General features: G+C 46.1%; 1 protein-coding gene across 15 annotated transcripts in view; it reads right to left on the bottom strand.

The window, feature by feature from the left end:
• The window catches only part of TMCC1 (transmembrane and coiled-coil domain family 1), a 108,074-nt gene that overhangs the window by 46,699 nt on the left and 41,121 nt on the right, over positions 1 to 20,254 (bottom strand). For 4 of the 15 annotated variants that reach the window (XM_064667035.1, XM_064667038.1, XM_064667034.1 and 1 more), the window contains 2 exons: positions 15,218 to 15,274; positions 11,950 to 12,661 (listed from right to left, as the gene is read on the bottom strand). In XM_064667035.1, the coding sequence (XP_064523105.1) occupies positions 11,950 to 12,495 (546 nt within the window). In that variant the 5' untranslated portion in view covers positions 12,496 to 12,661; positions 15,218 to 15,274. Of the gene's footprint in view, positions 1 to 5,112; positions 5,228 to 11,949; positions 12,662 to 13,073; positions 13,094 to 15,217; positions 15,275 to 18,155; positions 18,336 to 18,727; positions 18,749 to 19,497; positions 19,590 to 20,254 lie in introns of those variants that run through there. The other 11 variants (XM_064667044.1, XM_064667042.1, XM_064667041.1 and 8 more) reach the window with 8 other exon arrangements.

Below are 20,254 nucleotides of genomic sequence, written 5' to 3'. Positions count from 1 at the left end.
TTGTCAAGACAGGGAGTCCCGAACTGGATGTCATGTAAATGTTGAGAACTAACTCCTCTTGCTCCCATTATTTCATTTCCCCTGGGTTTCCAAGGCCTTCCTACAGTGTGAGACCTTTTCTATCCTTTCTGGAAAGGACGTGGTTTACATATGCATCTTTATCACTGACTGCCATATCCAGTATGGGAAGATTTGCAAAATGACAGCAAACTCTTCTCTGCTCCTGAAGAAACACTGGCTGAGGAAGAAGCCACTGGTTTGCCAAAGGGAACTGAGGGGACAGAGGCAAATTCTACACAAGGCAAAATCTCTACAAAGGACCCCTAAAGTTAACTAATTCAGAGTAAAGATGCCAACACTTGTAATGCTTCTTTTGATCACTGCTGGGAGGAAATTCCAATTGTTATTGCCATATAGCCCCATGTAAGCACCTATTATAAAGTATGATGATTTTCTGCAAATTGCCACAAGCTGTGGAATTTCATTATTAAAAGGAAAGATGCATTTATGTAAGCTGCATTCCCCTGTAGTTTGTGTTTACAGCTTTGAACATTATAAGTCTGTTTTGGCAACGAGCCATCACATGCAATTTGCCAGACCCCCAGCTGACGTGGATAGGGCTAATTCTCTGGATTATTAGTAAGGTTTTTCCACAAAGAGAAGCCCTGGGTCCCAGCTCTAACAGCTTTGCAGGTGTAGTCTCACAGACCTTGTTTTACTTTTACACTGTCATGGCATGGAGCTGTTACACTGGCACAGGACAAACTCCTCCAGAAATCTGATACTCTGATGTTTTCAATCAGAGCACCAAAAGCTCATTTTCCTTTTGTAAAATGAGGGTAATATCTCTGCAACATTTCCCCACACACTCCTCCAAGCAGGATGATGCAGTGGAAGCTCCTTGAGGGACCCATCGTGCCTAGAAAAGCTCATGGCATTTCTATCACTGCCAGCACTCATTCCACACCAGCATGGCCAACAATGCTTGGAGACCTGTTTGCATCTTGCCACCTCTCAGCTTTGTGCAGATGAGCCTTCTGCACTGTACACCATGCAAAATATCTGTGCAGGAAGAGATACAAACCTAGAGTAACGTGAGGAGCAAAACACTGAGATGCACCAGTTGGCTTGTCTACAACAAGGCACTCAAATGGCCAACACAAGCAAACCTATTGCTGCCTTTCTCTTAGAAGCAACAGGAAATTTCTTAATAACTGCCCTTGCACTGACAGCGAGAAGCTAAATCCCCTGTGTGACCCACGGGAGGCACACTCCTGAGTTATGGTGAGGCATGCCTGGGACAGAATCACAGCACACCACAAAGGCTTCTGGGAAGGTGAGCGACCTTCTCAGATTCCTCAGCAGCAAGTTGCATCACATCTACTATAAGAAAAAGGTAATCTAAAGGTAATCCACCACCGAGCAATTGATGTAGTACCAAATGTTGTGTCCTTGCCCAGAAGGTCCCATCAGCTCCGACTACCCCGCTGGCCTCGCTCAGCCATGGGTATGCCGTGGGTAGCCACGGGTATGCCACCACCACCAGTGCCAAGAGCAGAGAGAACTTGAAGAGCCACAGGGAAACTATGTGCCTGCTGATCTGTAGGATATGAGAACTGGGTTGAAATGCATTAGATTTCCAAACTGTCCTCTTACTTCTGATTGGATATCAGATCTATGGAGAGTTTTACTGAGAACTCAGTGAGCTACCCCTTTACATCGTTTAATAAGGAACAGATACACTCTGTCACGTTGCATTTGCCTGAGACCAAATGCAACACAGGGGGTAAGAAACCCCGAGGAAGTTGAGGTGGCGCTGCAGGAAGAAGCTTTACCTGTATCAGTGACAAGGAGAAATGCAGTCTGTGCTGTCAGCACAACAGCACAGTCACCCACTGTCACCTTCACAGGCAAGCAGCAGCTTCTTTTAGCTCAAGTATTCCAAGGCTATTTCAGCATAACATACTGAAGTACCTCTCCCATAAATAAACTTCACGAACACCAGTGACAACACAGAGACAGTTCAGACACTGATAAACCTGACGGTACTTGAGAGCAAAACAGTTCAGCCTGAAATTGTTAATATTTAACGTGCTGGTAAATGAACAGAGTATCATCCCTGTTCACAAAAAATAGTTTTTTTGGCCTTTTCTCTCTTTAAATCCAACCTAAGCTTTTCTAGTCAAAACTTCAGCCATATATAAAAGCACTACGTGGCTCAGTGGAATTTTTCCCAGGAGAGCAGTACCTTTAAAAAAAAGGGTATGAGCGATAGCAAAAAAAACCTTCCTCAAATACAGTTCAATTTATCTCCATTATTTTCCTTTCATAAACCCAGCTAAAACTGCTGAACAAAGTCAAGCCGAGTAACAGCTGGATAGAGTTTTGTACTATCACCCTAAAAATGAATTCTCCAAATGCAACACAGCAGGAGCAGCACTTCTTGAGGTCTCAGGCAACAGTAACTGGAGGCCCTCCAAGGACTTCCAAACAGTACAAGACAGAGAGTAGTTTGAACCAAAACACTTGGAAAACACTTTGGATACTTAAGGGGGAAGGGAAAAAAAGGCACACAGACCTTCCACACAACCAGAGGATGACAAAGTGAAGAACTCAAGTTTGGCCTGGGGAAGACACTTGTTGCACCACTCAAAAAAACCTATCAAGTATTTTGCCTTTAAGTCTTAACAGTAAAGGTGCAATAAATGGTGACTCAAATTTTTAACAGTTACAGATATTTAAGTTGGCAAACTAGCACAGAACCCAAGCAGTAACCCACAAATACTAAACAGCGATTTCGTACATGTGAAATAAGAAATAATACTTGAAGATAAGACTGTGCAAAACTTTCTGAAATTCCTGATACAGAACGGTTATCAAATGGAACGTTTCATGAATTAGGATATGGTTAAGTGCTTATACAGGTCTCTTCAGAACAGTATTTCAAAATCTGACAGCCATTACCTAAATAAGAGAAAGGCATGAACCCCATTCATAGAAGGAAGACAGAGACTGGAAGAGCTGAAAGGATTTGATGGAAACCATGCAGAGCAAATAGTCCTGTGGAAAGGGAAACCAGCTCTTGGATATTAAAGCCTGGATCACAAAGCTGTATTTCTCCTTCCTGCATGAAGTCCTACTTTTTCTTTGCTCAGGTTCTATATGCACTGGTGGCAGCATTTTTCAGTTTGCAGCTCTCGAATCTGCACAGTCTCCTTCTATTTGAAACCTCCACCATTAAATGGGGCTGGAAATTGCAATTTTGACCTTGCAGCACTATAACACAGGCACACCATTCAATAATGTCCAATTTCACACAAGAAGGGAACACCTGCTGGGAGCAGATGCTCCAGGTCCAATTTGCCAACTCTGAAGTCTAAGTCAACATCCATAAAAGAACCAAGGTTTTTGCATAAGAAATATTAATATTAATAAGAAATATTAATAAACTATTTTATTTTATAATAAACTATTTTATTTTACACAGTCTGGCAGTCGTGTTTCGGCTGATAAATACATCGGCAAAATTCCACTTATTTCTTATTCTTTCCCTCCAGCAAATGACAGGTGCTTTGTAGCATCATTTACTCCTTCTTCCCCCTAGGACTCCAACACACAGGGTCTTCACAGTCCCACTCTAAAATGCAGTGAGGAAACAGCTCTCATCCTACATCAAAACCGAGATAAACACAATCCCTTCCAATTGTTCCTTTGCACAACTACACTTTTTTTTTGGTAAATACAGACCAAGCTCTCATTTTTTCCTTCAGTTCACCATATTGTAAGAGTTGTGCAACTTTTACAATTAAAACACCAAAGTTAAGAACCTGATGGGGCCAGACAATTGTTTAGAATAGGCTTGATACAACCAGACCTAATGCAGTGCAAGACACTACTGTGTCAGACAGCAGAAAAACAGAGTGAGCCAGAAAAACAAACTGAAAACAGTTCTCCTATAGTAAAAACTCAGTGTAAACATTTTTCCAAATCACAGTGCCCACCCTGATAAACAAGGATTAAAATGGAGTTACCCAAAGGAGTTCATTTAAAACTATTTTGGTTTCCCCAAATAAACAAAGATTAGATACCAAGTTCATCACTAACTAGATCAAGTCTCTTTTGAGGGGAAGATTACACTCCCCAGTGCCTGGGGATACTTCTACTGCTCGCAGGCAGAACTCCACATGGAACAAGGCAAACCCTTAAAAGATGCAAGCTTCACTTTCCCACACCCCACACTGAAAATGAGGTGAAAACATCAGTTTGAGATGAGATACTAAAAAAAAAACAACCCACAAGTAAATAAGAGATACCACGTTATTGCAAAGTTGTAGTTTTTCCCAAGACAGTTTGCAGGATGTGAATTCTGACCTATTTTAAATGCTGACAATAGCATTTTAGAAGTCTGATCACTGCATTTTAAAACCTTTACAAACACACACGGGAGGGGGGGTGGAGGGAAGCAGAGCTTAAATGTAAAGTGAAAATTCACATTGCCTTTTAAGAGTCCAATGAATAGTTTAACTCCTACATCCACAGTCAAGTCTGCTCACTGGGAAAGGTGAGCTGTAAGAACAGGGCTGTGCTGGCAGCTCTAGAACTGTTCGTACCTGCAGTGCCCTACACAGCCTCGCTCTTACTCATGTGTGAATTTTTCCAAACGTTTTTCCAACTACATGCATTGGATTGATTTAGTGACAAAAACACAAGACGACATGGATTAACCAGTCTGTTCTTTAAAGCAGCTTCCTGAAACAAATTTGAACACTTTCAGTTATTAAACAGTAAAACCTGTTCACGGCAGCCCCTTTGTTCCGAAGCCCCGTGCTCCCAGCGAGGCTCCCCCGTCCCTGCAGGTGTGCCGCTGGAGCACCGCTGAGGCCGTTCTGCCCAGGCCAAAGCCCACGAGCGAGCGCTGCCACAGCCCCCCTCGGGCACACCCGCGGGTTCCGCGGCCCCCTCCCACACGCCCCCGGCCCAGCGCCGAGGCCGCCCCGACCCCAGGGCCGGCATCGCCGCCGCGCCCCGCCTTTGTGTCTGTGCCGGCGAGAACAAAGGCGGGGCCGCTCCCGGGCTGGCGCGGCTCTGCCGGGACCCCCGGCACGCACCCACCTTCGAGAGCTGCCTGCGGAGGCTGAAGCGCTGCACCATGGTCCGCCGGGGGCCGGGCGGCGCGGCGGGCAGGGCCGGCAGCTCAGCGGGGGCTGCGCATCCTCGGGTGCCGCGGCCGGCCCCGCGTCCTGGCCCCGCACTGCCCCGAGCAGCGCCCGGCCGGGGCGGGCAGGGCGGGGCGGGGCGGGGCAGGCAGGGTAGGGCGGGGCAGGCAGGGCAGGGCGGGGCAGGGCAGGGCAGGGCAGGGCGCTCCCGCCGCGGGGGGCGGGCACTGGCACACCCGCCCCGCCCCGGCCCCGCCGCCGGGAAGGCCCGGCCCCGCGGGTCTGCCGAACCCCGCCGCGGGGCCCCCGTGAAGGGCGGCCTCCGGCCCAGCGCTCCCACCGAGCCCCACCGGCCGCGCGCAGCTCCCGCTCCCTTGGCACGCTGTCGCACGGGAGTGTCAGCTCTTCCCCGGGAATCAGCACAGAAGACCCTGCTGTAATCACTAGAAAGTAATTCAAGAAAATATTTCTCTCTCTCCATCATAAATATGCAATAAAGATCTGTGGTGAAACAGGTACACCTGCAGTTCTTCAAATGCCTTGACAAGGGCACCTTTGGGATCCTGAAAGTGTTCTCCCTCACCCCCCAGAACTGGTGACTGATGGACACGGTACCATGTTCTTGCAGAAAAGGGGATTGCAGGGCTCTAACCTCGGTTGGCAGCAGTGCCCTGAGGGACTGCAGGAGTCCAGCAGACAGCACATGCACAGTGCCAGTCTGTGCCACGCAGATGGGGCCAGCTCTCAGGCAGCTGCCAGGATGCTCCTAAACTGAGGAAGGAAACTGAAAACCCAAACCACAAGGAGCTTGAAATCTCTGGAAACAAGTCCTTTTCTCAAGTAGTCCTGTCTCAGCATTTTAATTTTGAACTTCTTAGGATTTTATTTCCAACTCCTTTTGTAATTGCCTCCTGCACCCAAAGTGGAGGGCTCCTTTTTGCATTACACTGAAATGGCTATAGCATTGATCCCTGCAGTATATCTGGACTTACATAGGAAAATAGTTTCTGAATAACTCTAGACTATCAGCAAAACTACTGAATCAGGAACAATTCCCATGGCAGAGCATGTCCCAGCTGAGTTTTGACTTGGTATCAGGGCAAGGCTGGATTGCCCAGCACTGTGCTGCTCACCAGCACTCTTCTCAGGCCTTAGTTTCAGTGGGTAGCAAGCACTGGCACAGTGGCCAGAAAGATGCCATGGCATGCTCCAGCTATGACAAACCTGGCACCCCAGATGGCACGGCACATATCGCTGTGGTGAGCACCTGGCTGTTAGGAGTCAGTTGTGCACTGGCTCAACATAGATTTCCTCTCTATGGAATGTACTGGGTAAGTACAAGTCACTGCCATACATGGTTGCACAGTTGTAGAAAAATGAAGGTGTCTTAGGCCAGAATATTTGCCTTGTTAAGGAAAATGTTTTTAGCCTTTTTTTAAGTCATCAGATAACTTGGAGGCTAGAGGAGACATTTGCAGTTGGGCTGTGGAAGGTTATGAGAAGGGTCAGGGAGGTTCTCTAAATAGACCTCAATCGGAAAGTTACGAAAAGATTACACAGAGGTGTTTATTTTATAACTGTCATCCAAAAGTAACATCAATAGATGCTTTCTTCAGCACCAAACCCCAGCTTTGAAATTAAAGCAGGATTTGGTAGCATACTGCCCAGTCAGAGGTAACTTGGAGGTTTCAAACACAGATATGTGTTCTGTACAGAGGAAGTGTTCCCTGCCAGAACTTGGACTCCTGTTCAAAATGATCTTGTTTTTTTGAAATATATAGAAAGTACATTACCCAGTTCCCAGGCCTTACTTTTATAATGACCACGTAGAGTTAACAGCACAGGAAACTGAGGGGACTGGGACCCTAGAAACACCTCCTTGTGCTGTCAGAGCACACGCCAGATTCTCAGGGGATTCTGCATCTAGCAGCTGCATCCTCCTCCTCCCTGAACTGGGTCAGTACTTCTTGTTCTACAGCTTGGCTATATTCAGAAGCCTCGTGCACACCGTTCAATTCCTACTGCAGAAAATCTATACCACCACCTTGAACAGCCTCCATGCCGGGCAAGCTCCCGTGCCTACTGCTGCAGGGACCAGCAGGGCGAGTGCGTGTGAGAATGAGTGAGAGTGCACACACACAGTCAGTGATGCACTGTGGGAGTCCACCACAGTGCTGGAGCAAAATGCTGGAACACAGGCAGCTGGGGTGCCCAGTCAGCCCTGCCACCTTATCTGCTGCAACCAAACCTCCCTGTCTCCACCTGCCTGACAGCAGATACCAGCATCTCTGGGTAATCACCCTCTCACCCTCCTACCCGCTGGGCTCAGTGCCCAAGGTCCAAGTACCCAGTACCTCTGCTGTCCATCACCTGGGACACAGGGGTGCCTCACTTCCTCTGTGGACACCCAGCTGTCCCTCTCCCTTCCCTCCCAGGCCCCGTGGCTCAGAGTCTGGGTGAGACAGAGATACAGATAAGGAATGGAGCCAGCTGGCTGCGATATAATCCACATCAGACTGAGATGGGACTGGCAGATTAGCAAAACTGATGATAGCAACATTCTCCTTTGTCTCTGGAGCCAAGGCCTCACACTCAGCATTTCCATACTGATGTTTATGATCTCCACAGTTAATGAATGGCTCCTGCTCTGACCAGAGACACATGCAGCTCTTTGCCTTAGCCCCCTGTCACTGGGCTATTGTCACTTTTTTTCTCCTAACATTATCTTCCTACAGCAATTCATTCCTGTGTAATACCTTAATTGGTGAATTCTTACCTCTTTATTCAGGAACATGATGGAAAAAATTCAGATTTCAGTAAAAGCCATCAAATTTTATTTTTGAATTTAAAATGAACTTGACCTAATAAACTGATGCCTCTAAAATTACATCCTTTCATGAGAACACAAAACATAATTAGAATTAATCCTTAGTACAAAATATTTTATAACTAATTTTATTTTAAAAAATGTTCAGTAAGAACTGAATTGTTTTAATATCCCTCTCATGTAGATCTACAGCTTTTTACTTATAGATCAAATTCATAGTTTTTAGTAGTTTTTTTAAAATTATCTTTTAGCATTATATAAAGCTAGCAGAAACATGTATGTATGAGTGTTACATCAATGCTTTACACATGTAAATGAAGAGAAAGGCATCTTACTGATAACCTCTTACAGAGGGACCTTTTGGAATAACCAACAGGAGAGACATTTTCTTACTGCAGGTTCGGAAGATAAAATTTGCATGCCTTGAAACCTACACATTCTCAGGATCAACCCTTTCAGCTTATTTGTTATATATTCCAAAAGAAAACATTTAAAGATGCCTCGGTGTTCTGGATTCGTTACTGTGAGCCCCGAGCTCTCTGCACATGGCAGGGTATGGGCTACGGTAGAGAACAGCACCGGAGGCAAGGACAGCGTTTGAGCACTGTTTTCCCGGGTTATTACGTTGCACGGCTCCCACAGTGTATCCCGGCGATTCTCCAGGGATCCCCACGGTCGGGGCCGCTCCGGCCGCGCGCTCGCAGCGCCCCCTGCCGGACCGAGCGGCCCGTGCGGGACCGAGCGGCGGGTCAGTGCCGGGGGGACACCTGAGCCACCGAACTGCCACACCTGAGCACCCAAACTGCCACACCTGAGCACCCAAACTGCCACACCCGAGCCACCCAACTGCCACACCCGAGCCACCCAACTGCCACACCTGAGCACCCAAACTGCCACACCTGAGCCACTGAACTGCCACACCTGAGCCACTGAACTGCCACACCTGAGCACCCAAACTGCCACACCTGAGCCACTGAACTGCCACACCTGAGCACCCAAACTGCCACACCTGAGCACCCAAACTGCCACACCTGAGCCACCGAACTGCCACACCTGAGCCACCGAACCGCCACACCTGAGCCACTGAACCGCCACACCTGAGCCACCAAACTGCCACACCCGAGCCACTGAACTGCCACACCTGAGCTACCCAACTGCCACACCTGAGCCACCGAACCGCCACACCCGAGCCACTGAACTGCCACACCTGAGCACCCAAACTGCCACACCTGAGCACCCAAACTGCCACACCCGAGCCACCCAACTGCCACACCCGAGCCACCCAACTGCCACACCTGAGCACCCAAACTGCCACACCTGAGCCACTGAACTGCCACACCTGAGCCACCCAACTGCCACACCTGAGCCACCCAACTGCCACACCTGAGCCACCGAACTGCCACACCCGAGCCACCCAACTGCCACACCCGAGCCACCCAACTGCCACACCTGAGCACCCAAACTGCCACACCTGAGCACCCCAACTGCCACACCTGAGCCACCGAACTGCCACACCCGAGCCACCCAACTGCCACACCTGAGCCACCGAACTGCCACACCCGAGCCACCGAACTGCCACACCTGAGCCACCGAACTGCCACACCTGAACCACTGAACTGCCACACCTGAGCCACCGAACTGCCACACCTGAACCACTGAACTGCCACACCTGAGCCACCGAACCGCCACACCTGAGCCACCCAACTGCCACACCCGAGCCACCGAACTGCCACACCCGAGCCACCCAACTGCCACACCTGAGCCACCAAACTGCCACACCCGAGCCACCGAACTGCCACACCCGAGCCACCCAACTGCCACACCCGAGCCACCGAACTGCCACACCCGAGCCACTGAACTGCCACACCTGAGCCACCGAACTGCCACACCTGAGCCACTGAACTGCCACACCCGAGCCACCCAACTGCCACACCTGAGCACCCAAACTGCCACACCTGAGCCACTGAACTGCCACACCTGAGCCACTGAACTGCCACACCCGAGCCAAACTGCCACACCCGTTTTAATGGCTCAACCAGTCACTAACTACTTCCTCCGGGGTTGCAGGGGGTCCATTCTGCTCTCTGTCCCTGTATACCAGCTCAGGGGGCCCTGAGGATTACCAGCCTTACTGTCAAAGACTGAGGGAAAGAAGGCATTAAGTATGTCAGCCTTTTCCTTGTCTTTGGTGACCAGGTTCCCCCCTGCGTCCAATAAAGAATGGAGATTTTCCTCGGCCCTCCTTTTGTTATTGATGTATTTATAAAAAAATCACATTTTTAATTAACTGTCATAGCAATGGCCAGATTGAGCTCTAGTTGAGCCTTTGCCTAATTTTTTCACTATGTGACCTAATGATACACTTTACTCTTCTGAGCTGCCTGCCCCTTCTTCCAGAGGTCATAAACACTCTTTTTTCCCCTGGCTTCCCATAAAAGCTCCCTGTTCAGCGAGGCTGTTCTTCCCTGATGACTTGTCTTTTGGCACATAGGGACAGCCTACTTCTGTGCCTTTATATTTCCTTCCTAAAGTGTGTCCAGTCTTCCTGGACCCTTTTATTATTAAGGAGTGTTTCCGGGGGGACTCTCTAAAGCAGTGTCCTAAAGAAGCCTAAGTCCATCCTCTAGATGTCCAAGGTAGAGGTTTTGCTGACCCCCTTCCTTACTTCACCAAGAACTCCATTGTTTTGTGGTCACTGTGCCCAAGATGGGCTCCACCCACAACTCCCACCAATATGTGGAAAACATATCACCAAATAATCTGGAAAGATTTTCATTTGGAATATTTCCAAGTAGGTTTTGAGGGGAGAAGAAAAACCATACAAGGGAACAATCACTCTGCAGAGGCAAGGCAACCTCCAGCAGATTGAGGAGATCTTATTCAGCCCCAATCCATCACCAACTAGCCAACAAAAAACTCCACAGAACCGTAGTATACAAAAACAAATTTTCAAAACCAAAAATCTACGTAAGCCTCAGGACTATGCTATCTCAACAGCATCAAACCCCTCAGAATTGTTTCTCTTGGTCCAAGGTCATGGTCAGATCCTCTTTAATTAAGAGCACACGAACCAGACGCCATTTGCACAATGCTTTCTATCTTTATCAAAGGACTTGTCCTCCAATGAACAAGCCTGCAAAGAATTTTAGGAAAATAGAGGTTATAGCTAAAGTTAAATCAGAAAGCTAGTTCTCCAATAAAACAAACAAAAAATCCCTCCAAAATCCAAGAATGTTTCAACTAAATCGATCTGGGTAAAGAGAAAAATAGTAAGATAAATGCTACTTCTTGTTATCATCAATAAGCTGATCTACACAGCTTTGCAAGAACAAGTCACAGAACAGAGACTGTAATTTCAGTGAATGCTTTTCCCACACAGGCAAGACAAACTGAAGGAGACAACAGCGATCCCTTCTCAGCAGAGCAGCCAGGCTGATCTAAACCATGTTCAGGCAACCCAGCACTGGAGGTCAGTCACAGGCTGCAGCCCGTGTTCCCAGAGCCTCTCAACAGCCTAAGAGACCAACAGCACCATCTACTTCAACTGGAATTCTTTGCTTTTATCAAACACACAAGAAAATGAGAGAGGAATTCAAAAAGCCATCTAGGTAAATGAAAGGTTTTCTTGCAGGAACTAGTTAACAGTTGCTAAGGAGGACTACTCTGGCTGCTGCTCGGCCCATCGCTCCTTGTTTGACTGGGGTGTGCCATCCAACCAACCTAATGTGTTTCAAAAGTAGCTCTTGTTTCACTGATCAAACACATACAAAATCAGCCACCTGCCATGTGAGAAAATGACTAATGCCTGCATCTTTTAAGCTCTCTGCTTCACCACTGTGGAAGCTTTTGAACACAGTAGCATTAGTGTTTGCTGAAAGAAACCTGCTTTTCAAAACAAGATTTCAAAGGGCTTAAGAAAACATACAAGGAGATCATAAAGATCAAAGGTAAATCTGAGTAACTTACTGCTGCTGCTGCGGCCTCCTCTCCACCTACGTAGATAGAAGAAGCAATCTCCATCACGGACAAGTTTGTGGGAGCATCTGTAGTGGATGATGATCTGGGCCGACCTGACTGAATATCCTGGGCAGACCTTCTGTTGATCTGGGGGCTTCCTTTCGGGGCATCTGCCTTGCCCCACCTGCTGTGCAGGCTCGTCCCTCTCTTCATTTTAGGTGGCACTCTGATCTGCTGAAGCACCCGGTTCAGAGCTGTGGGGTGGGTGGAGACACCATCAATGTCAGCACAGACGCTTTGGCTCTCCAAATCCAGGTCAGGCTCCAGCTCAGCCTGAGCTTGCTGCACATCGTGTGGAGAAACGGACGACCTCCTGCGCTGATGCTGGAACAGGTGCTTCAAGCCTTGACCAATGACATTAATGTTCTCCAAAGCATTATGCGTTATTTTGGATAATTTTTGCTCTGATTCGTGTGGTTTTTTGGTCTCTTGATCTTGGGATTTGCCTCCAGGATCAGGGTCATCACACAACTGTTCAGTGCCAGAGGGCTCCATTGATGACACCCAACAGGTTTATTTGACTATTCATACATAAATACGTCCCCTGTCTTTAAAAGGCTTGTGTTTATTTTGAAAATGCCAAGATTGTCAGCCAATTAGGTGTGCAATTGCTTCAAGAGTGACTACACATGCAGCTGTGCCTCGGTGATCTCATGCTTATCTAATGTTAAACAAAAGAGTCGTTATTACACATCCATGCAGCAAGTAGTGGGTTAAAAATCCAATGTGCAAAACATGCCATTAACAAAACAAACAGTTCTGGGAGCACCCCTCCATGTGGCATTAGTTGCATTTAGGCTGTGAGCAGAAGCCAAAGCTTGTGTGAGACAAGTCACTCTTTGCCCAGCACAAAGGGTACAGGAAAGCAAGAAACGTAAAAAAGCTGTTCAAAAGGGGAGGAGCAAGGAGAAACCAGTGGGGTTTTCATTATTAAGAACAAGCCCACAATAACAGCTAACAGACCATGAGGTTAAACTTTTGAAGAGCATGTTAGTTACTTTGGCAGAATTAATTTTGGACTTTGTCAAAGATATTATATTTTGTGCTTTAAATGTAACATTTGCTCTGCCTACCTGATTTTCCTGTAGAATGCCTAACTCCCAGTATTTAACACATGCAAGAAAACAGAACATTTCCAAAGGAGTTATTCATTTCCAAATAGCAAGAAATGGCTTATTACTGCCAGTATCCATTGATGGCACTGGAAACTAGACGTGAAAATCTGCCTTCGAGTGAAAACAAGCAAATGAAATGCTTTCAATTGGCACAGTCTTGTCCATAGCTCTCAGAGAAAACAAGAATGCCCTTTAAAAAGTAGATTAAGCAACCAATATGCAAGGGATCAGCACCAGGCATGTGCAGTTCAGCCTCTGGCAGATGAACCACAGAGCTTTTCTCCGAGAGCTCAACTCGAGCCATTCCCTGGGCTCAGGCAAGACTGGGTTATATGACAATGCAGCTGAGCACTTGTACAGCAACTACCACGGGAGAAGGTCAGCAAAGAAATGGGGAAGAAAGGGAGGAAGAAGGACACAGTATCCAAAAGAGTTTCACATCAGCACCATGAGATCACATGCTCAGAAGCTGACCACTGTTTTCTACAGGAGAAAACTTTGATTAGGCTTCTATAAACATAGAAACCAGCTCACAGAGGTCTACCTCAATCTTGGCAGAAAGAAGTTTGTGCTTTAAAAAAAATTATTTGAAATGTACCATATGTTTGGGATTTGAGTGTATTCATTTCTATCAAAAAACAGCTGCAGAAACATAATGCATTGAGTTTACAACTGGAGTGCTCTTGATTTTGTGCATCTGAAGCCTAACACAATGGGTTAAACAGATATTCCAAGATGCTTTCCAAATTGCCATCCAAAAATATCAGAAGAGCTGCCTCACTCTCTCTTTTTTCAAGTGTCATTGCTATCAGCTGGAGAGAAGATGAAACTCAGTGCTTACAGAAAACAAAACACCAGAATCATGCAGGATTTTATCTCAGTATTTTGAAGATGCTGTAAGCATTGAGTCTAAATATGCTGGCCAGTTTAATCAGTAACACATTAAATGCAAAGTAATAGTCTACATCTGAGAAAAATATATTTACCCATATTCATGCAGCAATTGCATGGCAGAAGAAAAAAAATGTGCAAAGAACATATTTACATATTTAACAAATTTATGCTTTGGGGAAAAAAAAAATCACAAAACTAGATTTTAATTTTTAACTGACAGAACAAATGGTTTAGTGAACAAAATTCACTGTTTGAAATAGCAAGAGTCCCCAGATTATTTGCTATGTAAAATACAAACCTGACAGTTGACCCATAACTGCCTTTCTCATTTCAGCTAATTCGCTCAGCATGTATTTTTCATTCAGGACTCACTGAAGAACTGCAGTTCTTATCAAAGATGACCAATATACTCTATAACTAGGATTTCTGATCTCCTGCATGCTCTCTATCCAGATTACCATTGATAATGATGTTGGTCTTAAATACCACCACTTCAGTCTAACTAGAGTTCCACACATTATCTGCTAGAAAAAATTAACCTGCTTAAATTAATCCTATGGTAATTCACAAACCAACCTGAAACAAACCAGCCCACAGCGAGCTCACAAACAAGGCACAGCCACGCTGTGTATTCTGGGACAGATTTCTGAAATCACACTGACTCTTTGAGAGGCTGCTAACGGGAGTTTTGTAGTCATCTCCTATTCCTATTTCCATAGGATGAGTCTGTTCGAGCTTGAAAAGAGCTTTGCAAATTGCACATCTGGTATGGAGATTCTTAAAACTACTTATTTGTTCTAGTATCTACTTTTTGGGGAAAAACTACTCATAAATGTGAAGAACTGTGCATTTGCAGAATTAATTAGCACACATTTTCATTAGGATGCAACTTTTGTGCTATTTTTTTTTCTCCACTTACAACCACCTTTATATCCTGTTCTAGAGGAATCAGAATACTTTATAGCATGAAGTTCAAAAACATACATTTCTTACTTATAAGAGAATACACTACATCAGGGACAAAATTCATCATTCCATATACAGCCACACTGAGCAGATGTTGTAACATTATTACATCCCAGAACATCCTAATATAGTCCTTCATTTGTGCAATTATTTCACAGGAGCACTGGGAAACAAAACAGTTCAAAAGGAAAAACTGGTAAACCCAACATTAAATAACTATGAAAGGATAAACTCATACTTGCCTCCATCACTTGCCCTTTAGCATGGCTGATCCACAACAGTCCCTCCACTGAACAAAACTGCAAAAGAAATTGGGTATGAGATACAATTCTGGAAATGGGAGAAAATATGTGCACAAACAACAAAGCGAGCATGATTCCAACTTTTACTTTTTTTAAAGGTACTATTATTTTTTCCATTGAAATGCAAGTGCCCCTGGAAGCTGGACTATTTTAAACTCCTTCAAATCACTGAAGGGCTACAAATATAACTGAAGTTAAAACTGAATCTTGCAGAGTTAATCAAGAAGGTCTTGTGAAGGAACATTTTCTCTTGAGGTTCATGGCCACCATCATGTGCTGAAAATGCAGGGAGATGTCAGGACTCCAGCCTGCAAGGTCAGTCTGTCCACAAAGATCTTATCTTCTCCTCCTATCTCATCATTCAAATACTCAGGCACAGGTCAATCAGCTGGCTCTTGTTTACCTGGAGTTCACCTCACAGAAGGTGAGAGCTGTGAGCACTGGGTCACACCTGCACTGCCACAGCTCATCTCCCAGGGCAGCCCCTGCCCCGGGCACGGCAGGGCCCCCACACCCAGCCCACCTGTGCAGGGCCCCCACACCCAGCCCACCTGTGCAGGGCCCCCACACCCAGCCCACCTGTGCAGGGCCCCCACACCCAGCCCACCTGTGCCGTGACCTTCACACAGAGGGCTCCAAGGTGTGAATCCCATCTGGGCACAGCCTTCACACCCGAGGACACCCCCAGGCTCTGCTCTGCTCCAGGAGGGAACTGAGCATTCCAGGGTGAATTCCAAGGTCTGTTTAACCTTGCTGTGAGCAGCCCAAGGTAAGGGCAGGTGCTTGGCAGGAGATGACAGGAGGGCAGTTGACAGCAGACACAGTGACTGCATTTCTCCAGCCAGACTCATAGACTATTCTGAAACACAGCCAGATCACCCAGATTTTCCAAAGGTGATTAGTTATTCAACCAGTTCTTGAAAACAGGGACACAAGCTTCAGAATACACTATCCTTCAGAACACTGCAAGAACTCTGCATGACTGGGTGTAGTGGGTTGACCCTGGCCAGACACCAGGTACCCACTAAAGCTGCTCTCTCACTCTCCCTCTGTGACTGGACAGAGAGAAAAAACCAGCCAAGGATTCATGAGTAGAGACAAGAGCTGGGAGAGGTCACTTACTGATTAACTTCACGGGCAAAACAAGACTCGAAGTGGGGATAGTACTCATATTTATTACTAACAGGATAAGAGCCAAAGAGTGAGAAATAAAACAGTCTTAAAAACACCTTCCCCCCACCCCTCCTTCCACATTCTCCCTCCTCCCCACCAGCAGTGCAGGAGGATGGGAATGGGGGTCACGATCAGTTGTTGTTTCTGCCGCTGCTCAGGGAGAGGAGCTGGAGCCCTTCCCCTGCCCCCGTGGGGTCCCTCCCATGGGAGACAGTCCTGGATGGATCTCCCCAGCGTGAGTCCATCCCTCGGGCAGCAGCTCTTCCCAACCTGCTGTCCCGTGGGTCACTCCTCCATGGGGTCAGTCCCTCACGGATGAGCTGTGCCGGTGTGGGTCCCCCACAGGGGCCATGAGTCCTACCCACAGCTCCAGTGCCTGGAGCACTCCTCCCTCTCCTTCTGCACTGACCTTGGGGTCTACATTGTTATTCCCATGTTCCCACTCCGCTCTTCCCTGGCTGGAATTTTTTTCTGCACCACAACCTTATGTTCTTAAATATGATATCACAGGGGTGTTACTATTACTCCTGGTTGGCTCGGCCTTGGCCAGCGGCAGGAATTCTGTCCTGGAGCCTGCTGGCATTTGCTCCACGGAACAGGAGAAGCTTCTGGCAGCTTCTAACAGAAGCCACCCCTGTAGCCCCCCTGCTACCAAAACCCAGCCACAGAAACCCACTACACTGGGGTATTTTGACTATTTTATTACATGCCAGATTTCCACATCCAAGAAAGTAAGAGAGAAAGAAAGGGTTACTCAGAACTACTGAAGTGGGATCCCAGAATATGAAAAAAGTGATGACAGCAAATATTAAGAACTTAGAAAAAATGAATGAATGCATTTTTGAAAAAGATCTTGACATAGAAGAAATTTCATCTCTATACTAGCATGAGTGGCAAACTAGGCACAGTATGTGAAGTATTGGTCACACATGAGGTGCCGCTAACAGAACTTCAGAACCACTTTGTCTTTTTTTAGTTTTAATGTTATTTGTTATTTACAAGAACTGTAAGAGCTTCTGTCAGCAAGATCTTCAGTGATATTGAGATACACCCTAAGGCACTGCAGAACCTGCAGGTCAACAGGTCTTTTGGCTCAAATTAGTCCACAGCTGCCATAGTCCAGAGACCACATCCCAGAGTGCCCACAGGTGGGCCCCAGGAGGCACAGGCACCAAAAGTACCTGTACTGTCCCCCCTGTGAATCACAGTCCTCACTGACACACCACCAAATCACCCATTTTCTATCAGAACCTCCTTTTTTTTCTGAATTTTGAAAAACTACTGCACTGGGCTAATCAAAATTCCTTCACTTCCTGGTACTTACAAAGGGTACACACAATCTTGGCTTTAATTTTTTTCCCCAGTTCTTCCCACTCTATCACTTTTCTTTATCAAATACTTTGTGACATGGAAATTTCAAAAAATTTGATGAGTATCAGTCTGAAAAGACTCTGGTCCATTAGATTTTAGTCAGACTTTTTTGAAGTGAAAGTTTACTCTCTCTTGCAATCCTGGTCAACATTAGTATCAGCAAAAAGTAATTTTTCCTTAGATGCGTGAATGCACTTAAAATGTGAGGAACAGAGTTCCCAACTCAGCAGACAAACAATGAAGATCTGCATATTAGTTGTGGGGATTTTAATAACATGACTTAACTCTCTCCATTCCAGCATGCAGTAAAGTCAAACAATTGCAGTGAGATTACCGAGGGCTCGAGCAGGGACAACAGTGACACAGACATCAGTCCCAGGTGCACAGCCCAGAGAGGCAGCAGTGGCTGGGCCCATTCCAGTGCTGGGGGCACACTCACTGCAGCTCAGAGCCCCACAGACCAGAGGATGGCCAGAGGGTGAAGACGAGTGAAGATCTGTGATGTTTTGGAAAACTGTGTAGGGAATAGAGAGAAAACGTGATCATCAGCACAATCTGCCCTGCTCTCTACTCAGAGGTGGGGAAAGCTCCAGGCTCCTGTGGACCACGACAAGGAAAAACTGCAACAGCAATATACGCTCCTAAGTGTCTGTCTCATTTAAAATGCAACTTGAAGCACTGAGACCTGTTTGTCGAAACTAACCCCAGTTCATTGTTGGAAGAAACCATTTTTTAAGCTGCTTTATCAATTTTCACTACTGCAGAGACACACAGCAGCAGCTAAATGTTGCAGCAGAATCCACCGTGTCACTAACACGGTTAAGATAAGCTTTGGAGGTATTCATGTCACAGGCAGGAGCCTATACTGAGCCTCTCCAGAGTATCAGAGCAACAGTAAAAGCCTACCTTCAAATCTCAAAAGGATTCTACACAGGCAAAGGTGAAATGGAGCAATTCAGTTTCTTTTAGCTTCCCCTCTTTAAATAAATCTTTCGCTGGAATGAATTCAATTCCTTGAAGCATCTCAAATGTTTCTGTGGTCAGTTGCACTCCTATTATCGACTTTTCCTATTAACATTTACATTATCTGGATCTGATTCTTCAGTCTCTGGAAAAACGCAACTTTACTAGGCCATGGCAAGCATTTTGGCAGGATCTTTTCAGGAGAGGAAGGGGTAGGAGAGCGAGATCAAAGCTGCTCTTATCTCCTCATTGCCTGTCTGCAAAGAGATACTGCCACTTTCAGTGTGTCAAAGCTGACTCAAATGTCAGGAATCAGTGAACCACAAAGTGGAAATACCAGTACTTTCATTCCACTTCCAAGAGAAGACAAAAGGTTACACTATAGCTATTTCTGGCATTAAAGAGAAACTTCTAAGCATGCTAGTCATAAAAAAAAGAAGAGATGGCCTTTCATTTTAACTCCTAGCAGATCCATCTTTGACAATGCCAGCACTGAAGCTGGCAAGATTTAGCACCTCTAGTTTTAAAAGAAAGGTTTATTCCAGGCTTGGAGTCGTAAGCAGGTTAAAGCAAGCTAAATTAGCAGGCTTGTAAAGAAAGATATCACCTACCACCAACCCACACTATGTGCGATTTTAACATGTGCTTTTAGCCCTGAATTTTGGAAAGTATCGTATTTACAATGATTCGTGAAAGAAGAAAGTAGAACTAACCTGGCATAGAGTGGTAAAATACTCCCTCTGATGACTCAAAACCAGCATTAATTCTCTGATCTTTAGAAGTGTTGACTCAAATCACTGAGACTACAAGACAGATCAAATGAAGTTTTCATTTGGCTCAGCAAAATCACAATGCCATTCCCACTGACTGAGTACTCTGGCTACTGGGCACATAAAAGCCTTCCACCAATACTTGGCATCAGATGAGTTACAGTTTTCAAAAACCATACTTGGTCCCAAAATGGGGAAAAGTTTACTAAAATCCACCCCACTGATAACCATCCCCACACTGCAACCCAGACCTCTAACAGGTCTGCCCAACACAGTGCACCTTAACCTCTCTCTGCTGCCATTCAATCTCAGACTCTAAGGAAGTACCACGTCTCCTATGTGATGGTTCCCTCCATGTTGTTGAGAATGATACCTGAAAACCTCCATGGTCTGAAGACCACTGTCATTGCAAAAGTCTGCCTGCAGGCTGCAGAACCTGATAGCTCTTTGCACCACTATTGCTTAAAACGTGACACAAATCAGGCAGGACAGAAATTCTGACCAGAAGTTAACAGCCCTCACTAACAGTTTATGCTGCCCTACCACTTCCAAACTGGCTTTTGCAATTCACAATATGACAGCTTCATCCTGCTCTTCAGAAGAAAACTCTCCTTCAAGACAGCTAGTCCAGGGAGCTGTTAATTAAGTGAAACTCAAAAAATTATATTAGTATAAGAGTATGGCCTTAATCTGGGGTTTA

Source organism: Pseudopipra pipra, chromosome 11, assembly GCF_036250125.1.
Source record: "Pseudopipra pipra isolate bDixPip1 chromosome 11, bDixPip1.hap1, whole genome shotgun sequence".
NCBI lineage: Eukaryota > Metazoa > Chordata > Aves > Passeriformes > Pipridae > Pseudopipra > Pseudopipra pipra.
The sequence above is the reverse complement of the archived record's forward strand: the minus strand, read 5'-3'. Positions and strand labels throughout refer to the sequence as shown.